Source organism: Ogataea parapolymorpha, chromosome VI, assembly GCF_000187245.1.
Source record: "Ogataea parapolymorpha DL-1 chromosome VI, whole genome shotgun sequence".
NCBI lineage: Eukaryota > Fungi > Ascomycota > Pichiomycetes > Pichiales > Pichiaceae > Ogataea > Ogataea parapolymorpha.
In genome coordinates, this window is record NC_027861.1 from 89350 (window position 1) to 107915 (window position 18566).

Sequence of the window (18566 nt, forward strand, 5' to 3'; positions counted from 1 at the left end):
ATATAAACAAGGTTTTACTCCAGAACAGGATACATTTTGCCCGCATTGTCGAACGCATATTTGCGGTCCTTCCGATTGTCTCGGTATGGCTTTCCGTATCGAAAGCCGACCTCCCCCACCTTTACATCAGTGAACTTGTAAGCGACCCGATCTCCCTCGTGCATAGGAGCAACAAACGTCTTGTGCACCTTCGTGTTGTTTGTCATGGACAAAGCGTGCTCCCCCTCTTCAGTCACCTTTCTGAGAGTCTCCGCAGCGGGCTCCAATCCAAACTCTTTTGCTGCGTCCACAGGGCCAAATGGCTCAGACTCGGCAATCGTCACGAACCGAGAGTGCAAAGTTTCCGAAGGAATTGGGATCTCTGTCAAGTTTTCACCGTGAGCCTCGGGATCGAAAAGCGGGAATGCCTTGTACATGACGTCTGCAAACTTCTCCAAAGTTGGGGTAATTTTCCCCTCCTCTTGGTACTGCATCTCGATCTGGTGCAGTTTGACCAATGCCTCGATTCTTTGAATTTTCATCTTGTACTTGACTGCAACTTCTAAAAGAGCTTTTCCCTCGTCAAGAACCTCGCTCACAAGTTGTTTCTTCATGTCCTCGCTAACCATCGTATTGGTCACTGTAAATCTATTCAGGGAAAATGGACGCAACTGATCTTTGGGTTCGGGAGGCGGACGTTCTTCGTAAGCCTCATCTTCCTCGGACTCTTCCGCAAAAAGCTTGCTTTTGCCTTCTGCAAAGCGCGGGTCGATGTAATTTGTCGAATGGTTTTGTTTGAGGAATGCAAATCTATTGTCGTAGTACTGGCCTTTGTAGTTCTTGTCTCCAAGAAACTCGTCCATCAGTTTTTTGAACACGGTCTGTTTTCTGCCGCCTCTCGACGGCGGAATGTAACCTTTTGTGGTGTATGACGGGTATGCCAAAACGCGGTTGTACCGCACTTGCGAGACGCGGACCACCTGCGCTTTGGGGGGATGTGCTCTAAGTGCCAACATCTAAACGAACGAGTGGTGAAGAGAAAAAGAATTTTCAGTCCATGTAACACCCTTGCACGGACAAATTTTTATTTCTGTGTGTTTGGGACTACGGTAGCAAAATAAATGTTCATATAATACTTTTTTTAATTATTTATACCAATGCAGTTTTCCTTTTCGAAACCAAAAAGTAAACACTAACCCTTAAATGCAAAACGATGATGAAGTAGAAGTATAGTTACAGGACCCTTAACACTTAACAAGGTCAACAACATCCAAGTAGACCTTCTCACACTGGGAGCCAATGTGCTCGTCGTACAGGTTGTAGAAGCTTCCGGACAGACACTGGTAGAACTCGGTAGTGTTTCCAATAGCCAATCTTCCCTCGTCAGTGATGGACCAGCCAGCAGCGTAGATAGCACCGGCTTGTGGTGGAGGTCCGTCAAATTGGAATTGTCTATTAGCAACAATGGATCCGATTCTTCCCTTGGAGTCTGTCAAGATGGTACCGTTCAGAGTCATGGAGAGAGCGTTTTCGTTCCAACAAGAAACGCTGTTCACTGGGTTTTCAGAATCGTTTTGGGCAGCGGCCTCAGCGGAGTTGGTAGCAGTGCTGGAAGCTTGCACTTGGCCGTCACTGATTTGGGAGGCGGCAGAAACTTTGTTCTTAGAGGTGGTAGCCTGGATCTGGCCATCGCCAATTTGAGTAACAACGGCAGCAGAAGAGGTGGTGGTGTCAGCCTGGATTTGACCGTCACCGATCTGTGTGACAACACCAGCGGCGGAAGTGGTGGATGGAGTGGCAGTGGTGGCTTGGATTTGGCCGTCACCGATCTGAGTCACGACAGCAGCAGCGGAAGCTGTGCTGGTGGTAGCTTGAATCTGTCCGTCTCCAATTTGCGTCACAACAGCGGCGATAGAGGTCGACGAAGGGGTAGCAGTGGTAGCCTGGATTTGTCCGTCTCCAATTTGGGTGACAACGTCTCTCTTGACCTTCTTGCCTCCCTCGGCAGTGACAGGGTTGATAGCAATTCCGAAAGTGTACGAGTAGTCTGTGATTGTACCGGCCAAAGAGCCCTCAGGGGTCAGGGTGCTCCATGGTTCGGATGGAACGTATGCGGCCATACCGTTGAGAGCCAAACCGAGAGAACCGATGAGCGAGAGTTTGTGTTGCATTATATGTATTTATTGAAGGTGGAAAGTTGATTCAACTGTGTTCTGATGCAGACTGGACTTGAGAATTAGTTCCTTTTATATTGCTCCCAATGATCGATGCAAATCAAATCTCATTTCCAATTTTAGCCTTAGAAAAACACTAATGTGGGAGGCTGGTTTCTTAGCAAGGTGATGTCGATGTACACTTAAATTACCTGCATAAGTGAGAATAACACTTTGCCTATAGTAGACAATTGTAAACACGAATCATTCCATATTTCCCGATTAGGACGAAATCTACAGGGTCACTCTGCGTGAGCTAAAAATAAAACACTACTTAACGCGTCGCAATTATGCCGCTTTAGGAGCTGCAAACAAGCCACGGGCAGATTCTATGCATCGGTACCTGACAATCTTTCTAGTTTTAACCAACTTTTGATTTTAGCACATACAAACATATACTATAATTTCCGCAAGGTCTGGCTCGTCCGCTCAAAGTTTTCTCGCTCCTCGACTGTGCCCCGATGTAGGTTTTGTTCGAAATCTGCAGAGTACTCGGCTTTGATTTTTGACGGCTCGTTAAGCATTTTCACCACCCCGTAGTAATGGTGGTAAATGTCGCCGTTGTACGATCCCAAGGTGGAATTGATGAAGAAGTCGCTCATCTTGAACGAGTCCGTGAGACCAATCACCAGCGGCCGGATCTCACGACACAGGATTCCAATCTTCTCCAGCACAGCCTTGAACGTGCTAGCCGAGACGATCCCAAACCGCAAAAATTGCGAGCCAAACGCCTCAATGTTCGTCAGGGCAAACAACTGAGCAAGCGACACCAAAGGGGTAACAATGTCGCCATTGTTTTCGTTCAAGCTGTTCATTTTCTCAACCCATTTTGCCAAGATAAAGCGACAGGCATAAAGCTTCGACAGGGTCAGCTTCTCCGGGGCAATCGAGTCCCAGTCATTGTTCTCCTTGAGCGCCTCGATGCAATCAAGACTTAGCCTCAGAATGAGAGCATCAAATGCGGAAACCAGTTTTCCTAAATGCGTGATCGTGTCTGCTGCCAAAATTTCACCTGTCTCAACTGCCTTGGCCAAAAACTCGTATTCCCGGGAGGCCTTACCAGATTTCTTGAACGCCATCACCTTCTGCACGGTGATACGTCCACTATTCTGAGCAAGAATGTTGTTGTCGCCCTCCCACGTACATTGCACAGCGTGATCCACATACCCCTTGGCAAAGCCGCTGTATGCCGAGTATCCGTGGCCGCCACACGCCTGTCTACATTCCTCGATCAGATTTAGACAGGTCCATGTACAGGTCGACTTGAGGGCGGCAGATTCGCCAAACAATGTTTTGAGTGCGGTTATTGCCTGTTGGAGTTGCTGGAAATCTCCTGATTCAACTCCTTCGTCTAGTTTTTCCAGCGTTTGCTTGTAGGACAGCTGGATCGCATGGGATGCAATCGCCATACCGTATGTCCAGCTGAGATAAGGAAGCAGCCGTCTTTGGTGCAAGGGATAGTTAATCAGCTGGTTCTCGATCTTCTGGCCTTTCTTCGTGAACTGTCTCCGCCCAACAGAGTATCTCAATGCAATGGTGATGAATCTTTCGCTGGTGCGGAATGAGTCGGTCACCATTGTGACCCTTCCCCCCAGTAGAGCTCCGTACGCAAGCTGTGCCAGCGGAGGATCCAGCACCTCCCCATCGTCGGTGATGCTGGTGTATTTCGAAAGCATGAACTTGCGAGGAATCTCCACATGGCTGAACTGAATCCATCCGTTGTCAATACCATCGCGCCCCATCTTTGCTCCAATGTCGCCAACACTAACACCCGGATGAAGCACGTGTCTTGAGTCTCTCAAAGGGACGACAAACGTTTTGACTCCGTAATCTTTTCCGTCCACAATCAGCCGTGCGTAGCAGACAGTGTGTGTCGCAGAGTGGGCAGCGCCTCCAATCCACCACTTAGTCGCACCCACGTGAGGAGTGTTGATGACAAAAGTGTCCCGCTGCTTGTCATACGTGGCAGTGGTCTCCAAGGCAGCAACGTTGGATCCGTGCGCCAGCTCCGTCATGGCAAAACACCCGTACACCCCGTTGATGCTCAGCGCGCCGCGTTCTTTGGCCCAGTAGTTAAACTGCTCCTCGGTCCCGTTGCCACGCACTGCTCCCAAGAAGAGGCCCAGATGAACGCCAATCCGAGTTCCCAGCTGGGGATCGACAACAGCAATCAGGTTCAGCCTGTTCTGGAAGCGCGAGTAGTTGGGAGCATCGATTTCCATGTACTGGGCCATGCGAGCGATTTTGCGCGCGGTGATCTCTCGGTGCTCGTCTTTTGAGAGCTGGTAGTATGCTGCTCCAGTGTTTAGCACCGGGTCACGCTCTAATTGCTGCATCAGACGTAGTGTCTCGAGGGCTTCCGGCTCGGATCCTTCGATAAACTCATGCATTTTATTTATATCGAAGGTGGTTTTGAGCCGCTCCGACCAGATCAGATCCGCCGGGTTGGGCTCTTTCACTTCTGGCATAGTAGAGTCCATTACTATAATCCGAGGGAATATTAAGGTCTATATAGCAGAGTCCATATCACATGCTCTACCCCACAGAAATATCACATGTGAGCAATAAAAATGACCCCACATATTTCGGTTTGCACAGCCCGCGAAAAGGCCGACTCAATTTGCAAATCGCGAAAATTAATTTTCTTGATTTTTTTTGTCCTTATTCCTGGCCTCGATTTTCGCTAGTGCTTTTAGACGCAGCGAAGCACCGTATCTGATCATAAGCTCGTTGGCGAGAAATCCGATCCAAGAGACAAACGCACTGATAGTAGCGGTCCAGCCGATTCCAATGTTGTCTATTTGGACCAAACAGGTAGCAGACGCAACACATCCTCCCACAATGTATCTCGCGAAGTAGTTGGACGCGATGGCGTCACCTTTCAGCGAGGGCAGACAGTCCACACAATACGAGTTGATGGATGGGAAAGCAATCGTCTGTCCAACCGCGTAGAAAAACATGGAGACAATCGGCAAAGCCATGCCTCCTACCTTTTTCTGCAGCGACCAGCCATAGATGATCATAAAGACAGGCATCACAAATCCGAGAGAGTAAGAGGCACTTCTGAGACGGTCTTCAGGGATTCTTTCGCCACGTTTCTTGATCCAACGCTTGACTGTGAAATCTGCAAATCTGCCCCCGATTGGTCCTCCGAGCAGAAGTCCGGATCCCGGAGCCAAGTAAAACAGCGATCCAAGCACAGGGCTGTTGAGGTTGAATCTTGGGTTGATCACGTGTCTGATAGGAGTCAGCAAGCCAAACATGTTGTACATGATAGAGGAGCTGATCACTCCCGCGATGATCAAGTTGAGGTATTGGAAAGCGAAAAGAACTCTAATCGGGTTGTACTTGACAAAAACAAACCGTTTCCCTGTTCTCTTGGCTATTTCCTTGGAGATCACCATTCTACTTGTCTCCTTGAGGAAGAAGACAATCATGAGAAGATTGATCACTCCTAGTCCGGTGACGACATAGAAAATAACTCTCCAGTTCGTGTATGTGATAATTATGCCACCTAACACCGGGCCAAAAGCAGGACCCAGTTGAGTTCCCATCAAGACCCAACTCATGGCTCTGCCACGCTCTTTCGGGACCTTGATGTCTCCGATAATAGATCCACCAACACTGAAGCAACAAGTTCCGAAAAATGCGTTCATCGCTCTGAAGACAAAAAACATAGCTAAATTTTGTGACTCAGCCGTGAGGATTGAGCTGACAGTGTAGCCCAGTGAGCTAAGAATCATGATCGGCTTCTTGCCATAAAGGGACGCCAGCGGAGAAAGTATCATTGGCGATATCGCCATGAAGACGTTGTAGACTGCGTTCGAGACGTTGATCATCTGCGATGTAGTATTCAGGGCCTCGGCGACTTCTGGAATAGCAGGAGTGAACGCAAGATTAGAGATTGGGGACAAAAAGCAAGTGAAACTGACGATGCCCACAAAGAGCGTCTTTGTTCGCTTTGAGAACCGATCAAAGAAGGGATCATCATCGGCGAGCGGAGGCAAAGTCAGTGTTTTAGTCAGTTCCTTGGTCAGATGTAAGCGGTCATCTGGTTCTCCTTGGTCCTGCTCCTTATTCTCGAAAACTGGGAGTGGATCGCTAATTTCTTCCAGCGAATCCAGCGATAAACTCGATCGCCTGTCCTCTAGATCGGTATTGGCCATACCTGAAATTAAGACTGTGGATTTAGCGTGCGCGATTTCTCTTTATATATCGTTTTTTTTACAGGTTTTTCATGAATCTTTTCGGTTTTCAGATTTTGGTGATTATAAAAAATGCAGGGCAGCTTTCTATATACTAATCAGGGCAGATCTCTGCTATTTTGTCCGCTAAATGAAAGCTCTGATGGATGATTGAGATTCTACGAAACCCGTCAAGTGTGGCCTTCGTTGTGACTGGCGATTGGATTTGAGATTAGGGTTCCCCGACGGTCTTGAGCGCCCGTTAGCGTAGATGACTGGCGGCTTAATGACCCTTGTCGTATAATTTCGGGCTACTGACATCAGGGCCTGAGTCACGTACTCTAGGATGTAGTTCATTTAGGTTTGTAGGGTCGATCGTCGCGTCGATCACGGGAAAATTCGGTTTGTGTTTCTTTGCAATCTGGTTCCCCTCCAGATTTTTCTACAAATGGATTCTTTACAGCCTTACATTGAGGCAACCATAGATTTCGAAGGCCAGAAGCTAGCTGAGAAAATATACTTGACATTGCTCACAGCAGGAACTGTCTTGAGCTTGATAATTGGCTTTTCAGCGCAAAATCTCTCGCTTACAATATACGTGTTTCTATTTACCATCGTGTCCACTTTGGTAATTGTTCTTCCTCCTTACTCCTTTTACAGAAAACACCCAATCACCTGGCTTGCGCCTGAAAAAGTTGACGTTTCCTATTAGATATGTCGTTGTTTCTTGGTTTCGATTTATCAACTCAACAGTTGAAAGTTATTTCAATCTATTCGGACTTGAAACATCACAAAACATACAGGGTCGATTTTGACGAGGAGCTTTCGAAATACGGCATCCGAAAAGGCGTTCTCACCAATGAGAGTGCGGGCGAGATTTTTGCCCCAGTTGAGATGTGGGTTGAGGCTTTGGAGCTGTGTTTTGACAAGATGAAAAAAGACAACTTTCCGTTCAAGGATGTGCGAGCTATGAGCGGCTCATGTCAACAACACGGTTCCGTTTATTGGTCGAAATGTGCACCAGAACTGCTCGGATCCCTGTCGGCTGAAAAATCTTTAAAGGACCAGCTCTGTCCTGAAGCATTCACATTCCAAACGTCTCCAAATTGGCAAGATCATTCTACCGGTCCGGAATTGAAAATTTTCGAGGATGCAGTCGGGGGCTGTCACAAATTGGCACAGATCACAGGTTCCAGGGCTCATTACCGCTTTACAGGTACTCAAATCAGAAAACTTGCAAGCAGGGTCGACCCAAAAACTTACCATGAGACGTACCGGATTTCACTTATTTCAAGTTTCTTGAGCTCCTTGCTATGCGGCAAACTAACTAACATTGAAGAAAGCGATGGGTGCGGCATGAATTTGTATGATATCTCAAAAGGAGAATACGATGAAGAGTTACTGGCGGTTGCTGCCGGAGTTCATCCGAGAATAGACAATTGTTCTGAGTCGGAAACCAAAAAAGGCGTCGAGGAGCTGAAGCAGAAGTTGGGTCCTCTGGAACCCGTTGGCTACAAAAACATCGGCCAGGTCAGTTCCTACTTTGTTGAGAAGTTCGGCTTTTCTGCCTCTTGTAAGATTTACTCGTTTACCGGAGACAACCTTGCAACTATCCTTGCTCTCCCTCTCGGACCAAACGACACTCTGATCTCCATGGGAACCTCTACGACGGCTCTTCTTGTCACGAATGCCTACAAACCTTCTGAGAACTACCACATGTTCAAACATCCTACTCTGAAAGGCCACTACATGGGCATGCTGTGCTATTGTAATGGTGCTTTGGCTAGAGAGAATGTGAGGGATAAAATCAACGAAAAATATAATCAGCCCAAGAACTCTTGGGATAAGTTTAACTCCATCTTAGACAACTCTGTTCCGCTGAACGGGAAGTATGAGCTAGGAATCTATTTTCCTTTAGGCGAGATTATTCCCAATGCCAAACCCTGCGAGCGCCGGTTCAGATTTGATCCAGAAAGGAAAGAGTTACTGGAAGTGGAGTCCTGGTCGTTGGAAGAGGACGTGAACAGCATCATCGAGTCCCAGGCTTTGTCCTGCAGACTCAGAATGGGACCATTGCTTGCTTCAACCTCATCTCACAAATTGGAGGACAAACATGGAGTTTTGCCAAAGCTAGAAAAATACGGCCAAATCCAGTCAGACGGTACTAAACATTCGACTAACGCTCTGCTTTGTCGCCCTAGTAAAGTATTTTACGTTGGCGGCTCCTCAAAAAATAGATCAATTGTCTCCAAGTATTGCGACATTCTAGGACCCGAAGACGGAAACTATAAGATTGATTTGAGCGATGCATGCGCTTTGGGCGGCTGCTTTAAATCACTATGGTCTTTTGCCACAGAGTCCGGCTCCGTGAAGGAAGATTATAACAAATGGCTCTCCGATAATTTTCATTGGGATGACGTTGAAAAGCTTGGAAACGCCACTCACTGGGACGACTATGTTGACGGAATTGGCATTCTGAGTTTGGCGGAGCAAAAATTAGAGTCTTAAGTTGATATATATAATGAATCGACGAATACTACATAGTTGGCTTGCGGTTGCCTCTCTTGGTCTTATAATCCTTGATTGCGCTCTTGATTGCATCTTCAGCCAGCATGGAGCAATGAAGCTTCACTGGAGGAAGAGAAAGCTCTTTTGCAATCATTGTGTTCTTAATGTTGGCAGCCTCTTCAAGAGTCATGCCCTTCACCAGTTCTGTGGCAAAGGACGAGGATGCGATGGCGGAACCGCAGCCAAACGTCTTGAACTTAACGTCTTCAATGACTCCGGTCTCATCATTAACTTTGATCTGCAATCTCATCACATCTCCGCAAGCCGGAGCACCGACGAGCCCGGTTCCGACATTCTTGAGATTTTTATCCATCGTTCCCACATTTCTTGGGTTCTGGTAATGGTCGATCACCTTTGGATGATAGAGTCTTCTGCTTGAAATGTTGGCAAGAGCCACTCTGGACTTAACACCTTGTCTCAATAAATTGCGAGCAAACATTTAGAAGTCTAAGAAATAATTTGCCTATCTAAATTAATTTATTTGGTCATCAAAATTGTGAAGGCGCAAATAGGAGGAAAAATCGAGAAAACCGTTACCCGGTTTACAGTGGATAAGATTAGCCGACAGTGCTACGCACCACTACGCGAGATTTACAACAGCGATGACAACCTACCCCTCATCCACATATAGCTATCAATTGCATAAATAGCACGCGAAATTCTGGAGCCACGATTCGCCCATTTTCATAGTCGTTGCGGTTAACCGACTTAATTTTTCACGTATATATTATTAAACGAATTTCTGGTTGACTCCTCAAAATATAAAATATGTCTGATCAACGGCCGTTGCCATTTGCCTATCAATTTCTTGCCGGTGCCATTGCTGGTGTCTCTGAGATTCTGGTCATGTACCCATTGGATGTGGTCAAGACCAGAATCCAACTTCAGGTGGGTACTGGTGGTAAAGGAGAATATACGGGTATTATCGACTGTCTGACAAAAATCGTCAAGAACGAAGGACCTTCGAGACTTTACCGTGGTATCACTGCCCCAATTCTGATGGAGGCCCCAAAGAGAGCCACCAAATTTGCCGCCAACGACGAATGGGGTAAAGTTTACAAGCGTGCTTTCGGTGTGAGCCAGATGACCCAACCTTTGTCTATCTTGACCGGTGCCACTGCTGGTGCGACTGAGTCGTTTGTTGTGGTCCCATTCGAGCTGGTGAAAATCAGATTGCAGGATAAGACCTCGAAGTACAATGGTATGGGCGATGTGGTGAGACAGATTATTAAGAAAGAAGGTGTTCTGGCCCTCTACAACGGATTGGAAGCTACTATGTGGAGACACATTGTTTGGAATGCTGGTTATTTCGGTGTCATTTTCCAAGTCAGATCTCTTCTACCAGAGGCTAAGAATCCTACCCAGAAGACAACAAACGACCTGATTTCTGGAGCCATTGGTGGAACTGTGGGTACGTTGTTGAACACTCCATTTGATGTTGTCAAGTCAAGAATCCAGAACACTCCAGTTGTTGAAGGTGTTGTTAGAAAGTATAACTGGACTCTTCCATCTCTGGCTTTGGTCATGAAAGAGGAAGGTTTCAGGGCTCTGTACAAGGGATTCTTGCCAAAAGTTCTTAGATTAGGTCCTGGAGGAGGAATTCTGCTGGTCGTTTTCACTCAAACCATGGACTTCTTCAGAGGTATCTATTATAAAGATTGAGCTGAAAACACGGTGTTCCGAATCAATTTTTTATGGAGTGCCATGACAAGATCACCCGAAGCTATTGTGATTAATAGAGTTGTAATTGATATTCATTTACGTATAGCCAGTAGCTGTTAACCGTGGCTAAAAAAGTATACATATTTTTGTGGGCACTGCATTGTTTTGCTCAAGCATTCCATTTTATTTCCGCCATTTACCCCATAATTCTGCTATCCTCAAAATTTATCTCATCAGATTTTTTTTCCAAAACATTTGGTCATGGACAATCCTTCTGCTGTTCTTACGAAAATTGGTGAAATTGTTATCGAGGATAGACCAATTCCTCAAATCAAAGATCCTCATTATGTCAAGATTGCCATAAAGTATACTGGACTTTGTGGTTCCGACGTTCACTATTACCAGCACGGCCGCGTTGGCTCTTTCATCGTGGAGAAACCAATGGTGTTGGGACATGAGTCGTCCGGTGTTATTGTAGACGTTGGTTCTGAAGTCAAAACTCTGAAGGTCGGTGACAGGGTTGCCTGCGAGCCGGGCATTCCTTCCAGATACTCTTATGAATACAAGAGCGGAAACTACAATTTGTGTCCGGAGATGGCTTTCGCTGCAACTCCTCCTTACGATGGAACTCTTTGCAGATACTATCTTCTCCCTGAGGACTTTTGTGTCAAACTGCCTGAAAACGTCTCATTGGAGGAAGGCGCGTTGGTTGAGCCCCTTTCTGTTGCCACTCATGCCACTAGGCTGGCCAAATTGACGGTTGGTGACAACCTGGTTGTCTTTGGTGCCGGTCCAATTGGATTGCTCTGTGCTGCTGTTGGACGGGCATTTGGTGCTAGCAAGGTGTGCATTGTTGACATTGTCAGTGAGAAGCTTGATTTTGCCGTTTCCAAAGGTTTTGCTACCCACTCCATCAATTCCAAAGATAAAAGTTTTGAGGAGATTTTGGAGTTCATCCAAAATTCCTGGGACGGCGAACGCCCATCAGTGGCCATGGATGCTACCGGAAACCAGTTCTGCATTGCAAATGCCATAAGATTGCTGGAGAAAAAGGGAAGATACGTCCAAGTTGGTATGGGAAGACCAACCATGGATGGATTCCCTATTGCTGAGGTTGCAGAGAGAGAACTGCTGATTACTGGGGTCTTCAGATACACTGTTGATGACTACAAGATTGCTGTCAGCTTAATTGCCTCCTCGAAAGTGAACGTGAAGCCTTTGATCACCCATAGATTCAAGTTCGAGGACGTCAAAAAAGCTTACGACTTTAGCAAGGAAGGTAAGTCCATTAAAATTATGATTTCAGGTCCTGAATAATTAATTGCTCATGGGACTAGAATATATACAGATCAATCTTTATGGGACTCGTTTTGTTCTTGATCCCTCTTTCTTTGAGCTTCGGCTAGAATTTGCTCATGGGATGCATCGTGGGTAGCTTTGAAAAATGTATAGTGTAGAACAACATCCTCCACGTTTCTCATGGACGGATCCTGTGAGTACTCAGGGTCAATGAAGAAAAACAGCGGCATGTCCACCTCCTCCCCAGCATTTAACCTCTGCTCCTCGAAACAGAAACATTGTATCTTGTTGAAGTATGGTGCAATATGGTCTGGCGTCACACTGTAGGTTGCCATACCTGTGATATCCTTGTCTGAAGTGTTTTTCGCCTTGTAGAAAGCTAACGCGGTCTCTCCGGGAACCAAATACACTTCCCTCTGCTGAGGAACAAACTTCCACGGCAACAGACGAGACGTCTCTGCTGTGAACGAGACTCTTATTTTTCGATCAGTATCCACGGGGACTAACTTGTCCGGGGTGATCTTGGAGGAGTCGGTCATTGGGGTTCCACCCCAGCCAGTTTTCTGACAAACAACACGGTACAGGGGCACAGAGGCAAAAGAAAGGGTCAGGAAACCGAGGAAGAGCGAGAGTGAGTAATTGGTCACCGTTTGGCCTCTCTGTTTATTCTTGGTATTGTAATACTGATCGCGCAGCGCCTTGTACTCCTCCATGGACAACCGAGGAAGCTCTTTCTTAGGCTGCGGCGCTTCTGCAAGCAAGCGGGCAGTGGTCGAGAAGAAACGGCACCCTATTTTATGAAGTCGAATCATTAGCGAGAATTAACTTATTTTCCTGAAAATTAGTTTTCAGTGATCCCGATTCACAGACACTTCTATGCAGCGAGGGCTATAATTCCTTGTAACTCTCCGATATAGTGTAACGGCTATCATGGTCCGCTTTCACCGGGCAGACCCGGGTTCGACTCCCGGTATCGGAATCGCAACTTTTTTATTTTATTTTTTGCGCCTGTGGCCGTTTCGCTGCATCCTCTCGGCCAAGCCGCTTATAACAAAGGAAACGGTAAACTGCGCCGATATTTTCTGAGGCTGCGCGCAGGAGTACGAGTTTTTAGGGCTGTGTTGCAAGAGAATATTGAATATCAACTTTTTGGTTAATGCGAAGGGCCGTGAATCAGCTTCTCCCGCATAAATCCTCGCGTATTCTGGGCGGGCCGCTTCAGCCTAAAAATGCTGTGAAGGAGTTCTATATTGTTCTCGACAATCCCCACAAATTATACCGACCGGGGGAGGAGTTGAGTGGACAGATTATTTTAATACTGAAGAAGAATGTGATGAATTTGATGATCAGTCTTTCTTTGGAGGGCCATATCAAGGTGAACTCCACATCGCCACTGCGTTCGGATAAAAAACAAAGTTTGTTCAATCACAAAATCCTTCTTTACGGCGATACTGAGGAGACCGCGCTCACGTTTGGAGAACATCGGTTTCCGTTTATTATCAAGCTGCCCAAGCGGAACGCGTACACCAGCATTTCGTTCGAGAAGGGCGAAATTAAATACGGTCTGAAATGCACCATTGTTGAGCGAGATAACCCAGACGTCGTACTGGCAACGTCTGAAAAGATGTTTAGTATTGTCAAGCCCATCAACCTTACGCTTTTGCCCGAACCTCAGCCCAAGATTCTCAGATTCAAGACCACAAAAGGTAAACTGAACAAAACTCTGTCGTCAATATCGTCCACGTCGTCGCTTGCTTCGTCGGAATCCATGGAAGACAATCTCGACAGCTACGTCCAAATTAAGATGAACATCTCGTCAATGGGGTATTTGCGCGGCGAATCAATACCCGTTCGTTTGAACGTGAAGTGTCACAAGAAGATAGCCAACACAGAGGGAATAATAGTCACCTTGATCAGAATTTGCCGACTGGATCTGGGCCAAGACTATGAGATTCAATCGTACAGAAAAGATCTCAGCCAGTCCATAGTCCCGCTCATTGTCGACCCTGTCACGCTGACAAGCGATATTTCGACGAGTCTGAGGGTCCCAGTCGATTGTTTTCCGACCATTACCGCAAATATGGTGAGTTTCCAGTATTACATCGAGGTCCTGGTAAACCTTTCAAATTCCAAGATACGAGCCACCCAGGTAGGGTTTATGGACGACGAGATTATCCAGAAGGACACGTCCAACAACATCTACAACGTGGACAGGCTGAAGCGAACGAAAAACGTGCTTACACTCAATTCCGAGATTGTCATTGGCACAGAACGAAAGTCGAGGGTGCGCAGAAAGAGCCGTCGTTCTTCTGTTCCACAGACGCCATGTACGTCTATAGATTCGCCGCTTTCTCCGCAGGACACCAGTCCACCTTCGTCATCGCTACAATACTCCGCAATCCCAGAAAGTTCTTCGGCCAACGAAAAAGAGGTGCTTCGGCTGCGTGAGCAGGCATTGATGCCCAGTGAGCCCCCAACAGAGCTCAATGATCTGGACTATGCCCGCCCTCCGTCAGAATTGCCACCAATGCCTACCCCAGGGCCATCGGACGGCCACACTGGGGAACAATTCAATGTACTTCTGGACGACGACACCGAATACGCCACAGTACCGATATATACCGAGCCATGGAGCGAGGATTGACGTTCCAACTCCCTGGAATTTCAGTGTGGTAGCTTAAAAATAGTGCGCTTAATAAAATTATTTGTGGCTGTGTCAAGAGCAATAGTGGTAGCAACTCACACTGTTTTACCGTTGGACATGTGACATGTGAGACATTGATGTCATAATGAAATTGCTGCCTCTCAAAAAGAAAAGCCATATGGCAACCTTGCTAAGAGCAATAATGTGGAGACAGCTTTATATATAGTGTTGTATCGTTCACTTGTACATCTTATCTATCTGTATCATGGCTGACCTCAAATCTAGTACACCGAAAGATGAGTCCTGGACCAACCAGGCACAACACAAGGCGCAAGATGCTTACGATGGGCTAACTGGTTCCAAGGATACGCCAAGATCTGTGCAACAATCCAGTGTTCCTGGATCGTTTGACTTTGAGGAGAGAAAAAATTACTCCGCTGGAGACTCGAATTACACCTCGCAATCGCAGACCTACGACTCTACCTCACCGACATTCAAGGCTTCAGAAGGCGAAGCTCATGGAGAGCCCGGCGAACAGCCATCACTGGCCAACAAGCTGATGTCTGCCATTGGAATTGGTGGTAGCTCCGAAGGTGCAACCTCTCACAAAGACAAGCCATTGGCTGGCGAAGATGCCACCAAAAACTCCGTGTCGACTAAGACTCTTGAGAAGCAGGTCGGAAAAGCACACAGCTATGTTGATAGCCAGGGCAACGAATTCGAAGTTATTCCTACCGACAGAAATGTGAAATACTCTTCGCTAGTCGACCCTGTCGTCGACGAGAGAGATGTTCATCAAACCCAGGATAATATCAAGGGTTTGTCTGACAAAGAGAGAGCCCACAGAAGTCCTGTCGATCCCGCCGACACAAAGAACGCCAAGGACTCTCAGCCTTCGCAGGAAGAGCAGAAAATTGCTCACGACTCTCAATCCGGTAGAGCTACTGCGGGAGCTGCTGCTGCAGGAGCTGGTGCTGGTGCAGCTGCCGGCCACTATGGCTCTTCGAATACTCATACCCACGGCGAACTTGACAAGTCTGGATCTCACGGCAAGACTTTGGGCTCAGAACAAGGCTATGCTGGTCAAACCACCAATCACCAATTTGACGGCCGGAATCAGAAGTCTGACCTTGCTTCCAAACACGACACTACAGACAAGAACTTAGGTCCTGACGTTCCTGGAGCGGGGGTTGGATCACTAGCCGGTGCACCAGGTCAGACATATCATCCTAAGCAGAGCCAGGTTCTAGAGACCCAACAAGGCTATGGCTCGAATACTCATGCATCGAAGCACGAGAGTGCCCATGATAAGGGATATTCTAACACCGGTGCCGCCGCTGGTGCTACCACTGGGGCTGGCTTTGTCTCTGGTAAACCAACCAGCTACAATACCACCGAAGCTGCTGCTACAGACCCTGTCCATGGAGCCACTGCTCCTGCTGATCTGGGCGACTACAGACATCCAATTGGGGAGCAAGCCGGCAAAAGTACTCATGGCAAGTCCCACAAAGCTCATGACAAGCACAGTGACCTGAGCCAGAAGGAGACCGCCGCTTATAAGTCGAAGTCTGACCACCACAAAGCTACCGACACCGCTGCTGGAGCTTCTGCCGGTGCAGGTCTGGGAGCAGCTGCTGGTCGCCACGAGAAGTCGACAAGCACCACCTCTGACTCGTCTGAGTATGGTTCCGGCTCGGGAGCTGGTTCCAAGTCTGGTAAGACCAGCAAATGGGGCAAGTCCAGCAAGAAGAATGATGACACTGTTGTCCAACACGGCACTGTCTACCAGGACGTGCACCACGACACCTTTGCTACGAGAAACGCCGATCAGCTTAAGTCTGATCCCTCCAGACTCTATGAAAGCGAGAAAAAGGGCCAGCCTGAGTTTGCTCAGAAACAAGCCGAGCTGGGCTACGAGACTGCCCATGGTGGATCGCATACTGGAGGTGGTAGCGGAATAGGTGCCGGAATCGGTGCTGCTGTGGCTTCTGCTGTTGGTTACAAGACCGCTTCCCACGACAGCAGCTACGGAACGCAGCAGTCCAAGCAGAAGGACGCTTCCACTCAAGAATTGAGAGGCGCACCAGGTGTTACCAAGACACAAAATGATCCTTACGATAGCTCGTATGGCAGCCAGACCCAGACCGACGATAAGGTGTTTGGCTCTTTGGACCCGAAGAACCCTCGGAAGCAGGCTGACTACGACAAACTTGGCTCCCAGGCCAAGGAACTGTCGCAGAAAGGTGGCCAGCATCTTGACAAGTCCGGTCACGGTGAATACTCTGCCTATGCCACCGGTGCAGGAACCGCTATTGGCGCCGGTGCAGGCTATCTTGGTAGCAGAGAAACCGGCAAAGACTCTGCCTCACACGCCAATGACTCTGCTCAGAGAGACCCAGAGCTCGCCAAAGGTGGCTTTAGAGAAACCTTCCAGGGTGGAGACGACTCTCAGCATCACACTCATAAGACCAACAAGTACACTGCTGGTGTCGGGGAGGCCCCTGGTCGCAACGAGCCAGAAACCAACAAGTACACTGCTGGCGTTGGCGAAGACGAGCCTCACTTTGGTTCTGGATACACTGCCGGTGTTGGTGACACCCATCCCCACCATGCCAAGGACCAGTACACTGCGGGTGTGAGAGATGACAAGGAGACTCCATACACCGCGGGATTTTCTGACACCACAGGACAGAGCAAGCACGCTTCTGGATCTGGTTATGGTGCAGCTGGTGGCGCAACGGGGGCTGGAATTGCTGCCAAGAGCCAAGGCAGCCCGAAAGACCACTTACAAGGCCAAAGCCAGAACTACGGAAAGCATTATGGAGCCACCCAACAAACGTCTACAGGCCAGAATGTTCACATTCCTGGCACCAGAGACAACCTTTCAACCCAGAATCGGGGCCAAGCTGCTCATGGAAACGATTATTTGAATGACGATCAGAATGCCTTGGCTAGCCGCGCCGCGGCAGCAGCTACCCACGATAAACGTGGAGGATCTGGCGCTGCAGGTACGTCGGATCTCAGCCAATCCAATAAGGCGCACCAGCAAGGCGACGAGGCTTATTCTGGACAGCCGCAACAAGGTGAGTCTAACACGAAGATTTTAAACTATGACGAGTTCGAACAGGCACACCCACAAAAGGAGAAGTTGAGCACCAAAATCAAAAAGATTTTCAACTGATCTGGGAAGCTAAGAGTACTACTTTCTTTGTGTTTTGTTTTTTTCCTCACGTATAGGATATGTGACTGAATATTACGATTTTATGAGTTAAGATTTGTAAACATTGCTGGATTTTTAATATTCGAACAATTTCTAGACACTTACGTCACACAAAACCGTTTTTTATGCACGATCGTAATTGATAATACATCTCGAAGGCGAGCCGCAAGGGAAACATTGCGTCCGAGGTGGGTCCGAGGGCGTTCCGATGGCAATATAAAAGGATACTCTCGCACCTGCGAAATGACAGAATCAATCATGGTGTCTAATAACTACGGCTACAAATCTACCAAGCAAAAATACACGGCAGGCATTCGCGACCGCTCCCGCAGCCACGGATCCTCCAAATACACAGCAGGCATCGAAACAAGACATGAAGACGAGTGCAACAGTTCCTACACTGCCGGTGTGAGGCCTACTCCAGCTCCAGCGCATGCAAAAGGCTACACCGCAGGCATTGGTGGAGGCGTTGCTCCAGGAATAACAGCTGTCAGCAGCTTCCTTTCCCCGAGAACCAGCCACTCGACATCGTTATCTGAGAAGTGGTTCCCTAGAACATGAGTGGTATGAGGAATATGACTAGATCAAGCATTTACGGCAGTTATGATGTGTAAGGTATTAATTATAGATTTTAGGTTTTTCCAACACTAGATCGGGATATCTCGCTTTGTAATATTTCCCAAGGCCTTGGTCCTGCAACCCACCCTGGCACCAGAGCATCAGCTAACTGTTGGTGTACGGGTGTACATCGCCAAAATAAAATAAGAAAAAGACAGCCAAATAAGATAAAACCTTAT

The 18566-nt window shown here is 47.6% G+C and overlaps 11 protein-coding genes and 1 non-coding gene across 12 annotated transcripts; 7 read left to right on the top strand and 5 right to left on the bottom strand.

Annotated features, from left to right (window-relative positions):
- Nucleotides 1-14: 14 nt before the first annotated feature.
- On the bottom strand, nucleotides 15-995 carry HPODL_01141 (mitochondrial 37S ribosomal protein MRPS35; the record flags this gene model as incomplete). The annotated part of the gene is made up of 1 exon (XM_014077640.1): nucleotides 15-995. One exon carries the CDS (start codon nucleotides 993-995, stop codon nucleotides 15-17), a length of 981 nt encoding a protein of 326 aa, XP_013933115.1.
- Nucleotides 996-1223: 228 nt separating this feature from the next.
- HPODL_01142 (Cell wall mannoprotein HSP150) lies at nucleotides 1224-2150 on the bottom strand (the record flags this gene model as incomplete). The annotated part of the gene is made up of 1 exon (XM_014077641.1): nucleotides 1224-2150. The coding sequence occupies one exon, from the start codon at nucleotides 2148-2150 to the stop codon at nucleotides 1224-1226; it is 927 nt and encodes a 308-aa protein (XP_013933116.1).
- Nucleotides 2151-2590: 440 nt separating this feature from the next.
- HPODL_01143 (Acyl-coenzyme A oxidase) lies at nucleotides 2591-4672 on the bottom strand (the record flags this gene model as incomplete). Its single annotated transcript, XM_014077642.1, has 1 exon — nucleotides 2591-4672. One exon carries the CDS (start codon nucleotides 4670-4672, stop codon nucleotides 2591-2593), a length of 2082 nt encoding a protein of 693 aa, XP_013933117.1.
- A 156-nt stretch (nucleotides 4673-4828) lies between these two features.
- On the bottom strand, nucleotides 4829-6358 carry HPODL_01144 (A(acid, azole) Q(quinidine) Resistance; the record flags this gene model as incomplete). The annotated part of the gene is made up of 1 exon (XM_014077643.1): nucleotides 4829-6358. The coding sequence occupies one exon, from the start codon at nucleotides 6356-6358 to the stop codon at nucleotides 4829-4831; it is 1530 nt and encodes a 509-aa protein (XP_013933118.1).
- Nucleotides 6359-7090: 732 nt separating this feature from the next.
- HPODL_01145 (Xylulose kinase) lies at nucleotides 7091-8884 on the top strand (the record flags this gene model as incomplete). Its single annotated transcript, XM_014077644.1, has 1 exon — nucleotides 7091-8884. One exon carries the CDS (start codon nucleotides 7091-7093, stop codon nucleotides 8882-8884), a length of 1794 nt encoding a protein of 597 aa, XP_013933119.1.
- An 828-nt stretch (nucleotides 8885-9712) lies between these two features.
- On the top strand, nucleotides 9713-10606 carry HPODL_01147 (Mitochondrial 2-oxodicarboxylate carrier 2; the record flags this gene model as incomplete). The annotated part of the gene is made up of 1 exon (XM_014077645.1): nucleotides 9713-10606. One exon carries the CDS (start codon nucleotides 9713-9715, stop codon nucleotides 10604-10606), a length of 894 nt encoding a protein of 297 aa, XP_013933120.1.
- A 261-nt stretch (nucleotides 10607-10867) lies between these two features.
- On the top strand, nucleotides 10868-11923 carry HPODL_01148 (Sorbitol dehydrogenase 2; the record flags this gene model as incomplete). Its single annotated transcript, XM_014077646.1, has 1 exon — nucleotides 10868-11923. One exon carries the CDS (start codon nucleotides 10868-10870, stop codon nucleotides 11921-11923), a length of 1056 nt encoding a protein of 351 aa, XP_013933121.1.
- A 32-nt stretch (nucleotides 11924-11955) lies between these two features.
- On the bottom strand, nucleotides 11956-12717 carry HPODL_01149 (Cytochrome c oxidase assembly protein COX11, mitochondrial; the record flags this gene model as incomplete). Its single annotated transcript, XM_014077647.1, has 1 exon — nucleotides 11956-12717. The coding sequence occupies one exon, from the start codon at nucleotides 12715-12717 to the stop codon at nucleotides 11956-11958; it is 762 nt and encodes a 253-aa protein (XP_013933122.1).
- A 95-nt stretch (nucleotides 12718-12812) lies between these two features.
- On the top strand, nucleotides 12813-12884 carry HPODL_05440. The gene has a single exon. It is a non-coding gene; the product is annotated as a tRNA-Glu (tRNA).
- A 177-nt stretch (nucleotides 12885-13061) lies between these two features.
- On the top strand, nucleotides 13062-14549 carry HPODL_01150 (pH-response regulator protein palF/RIM8; the record flags this gene model as incomplete). Its single annotated transcript, XM_014077648.1, has 1 exon — nucleotides 13062-14549. One exon carries the CDS (start codon nucleotides 13062-13064, stop codon nucleotides 14547-14549), a length of 1488 nt encoding a protein of 495 aa, XP_013933123.1.
- Nucleotides 14550-14814: 265 nt separating this feature from the next.
- Nucleotides 14815-17730, top strand: HPODL_01151 (uncharacterized protein; the record flags this gene model as incomplete). Its single annotated transcript, XM_014077649.1, has 1 exon — nucleotides 14815-17730. One exon carries the CDS (start codon nucleotides 14815-14817, stop codon nucleotides 17728-17730), a length of 2916 nt encoding a protein of 971 aa, XP_013933124.1.
- A 282-nt stretch (nucleotides 17731-18012) lies between these two features.
- Nucleotides 18013-18330, top strand: HPODL_01152 (uncharacterized protein; the record flags this gene model as incomplete). Its single annotated transcript, XM_014077650.1, has 1 exon — nucleotides 18013-18330. The coding sequence occupies one exon, from the start codon at nucleotides 18013-18015 to the stop codon at nucleotides 18328-18330; it is 318 nt and encodes a 105-aa protein (XP_013933125.1).
- Between the last annotated feature and the right edge of the window lie 236 nt (nucleotides 18331-18566).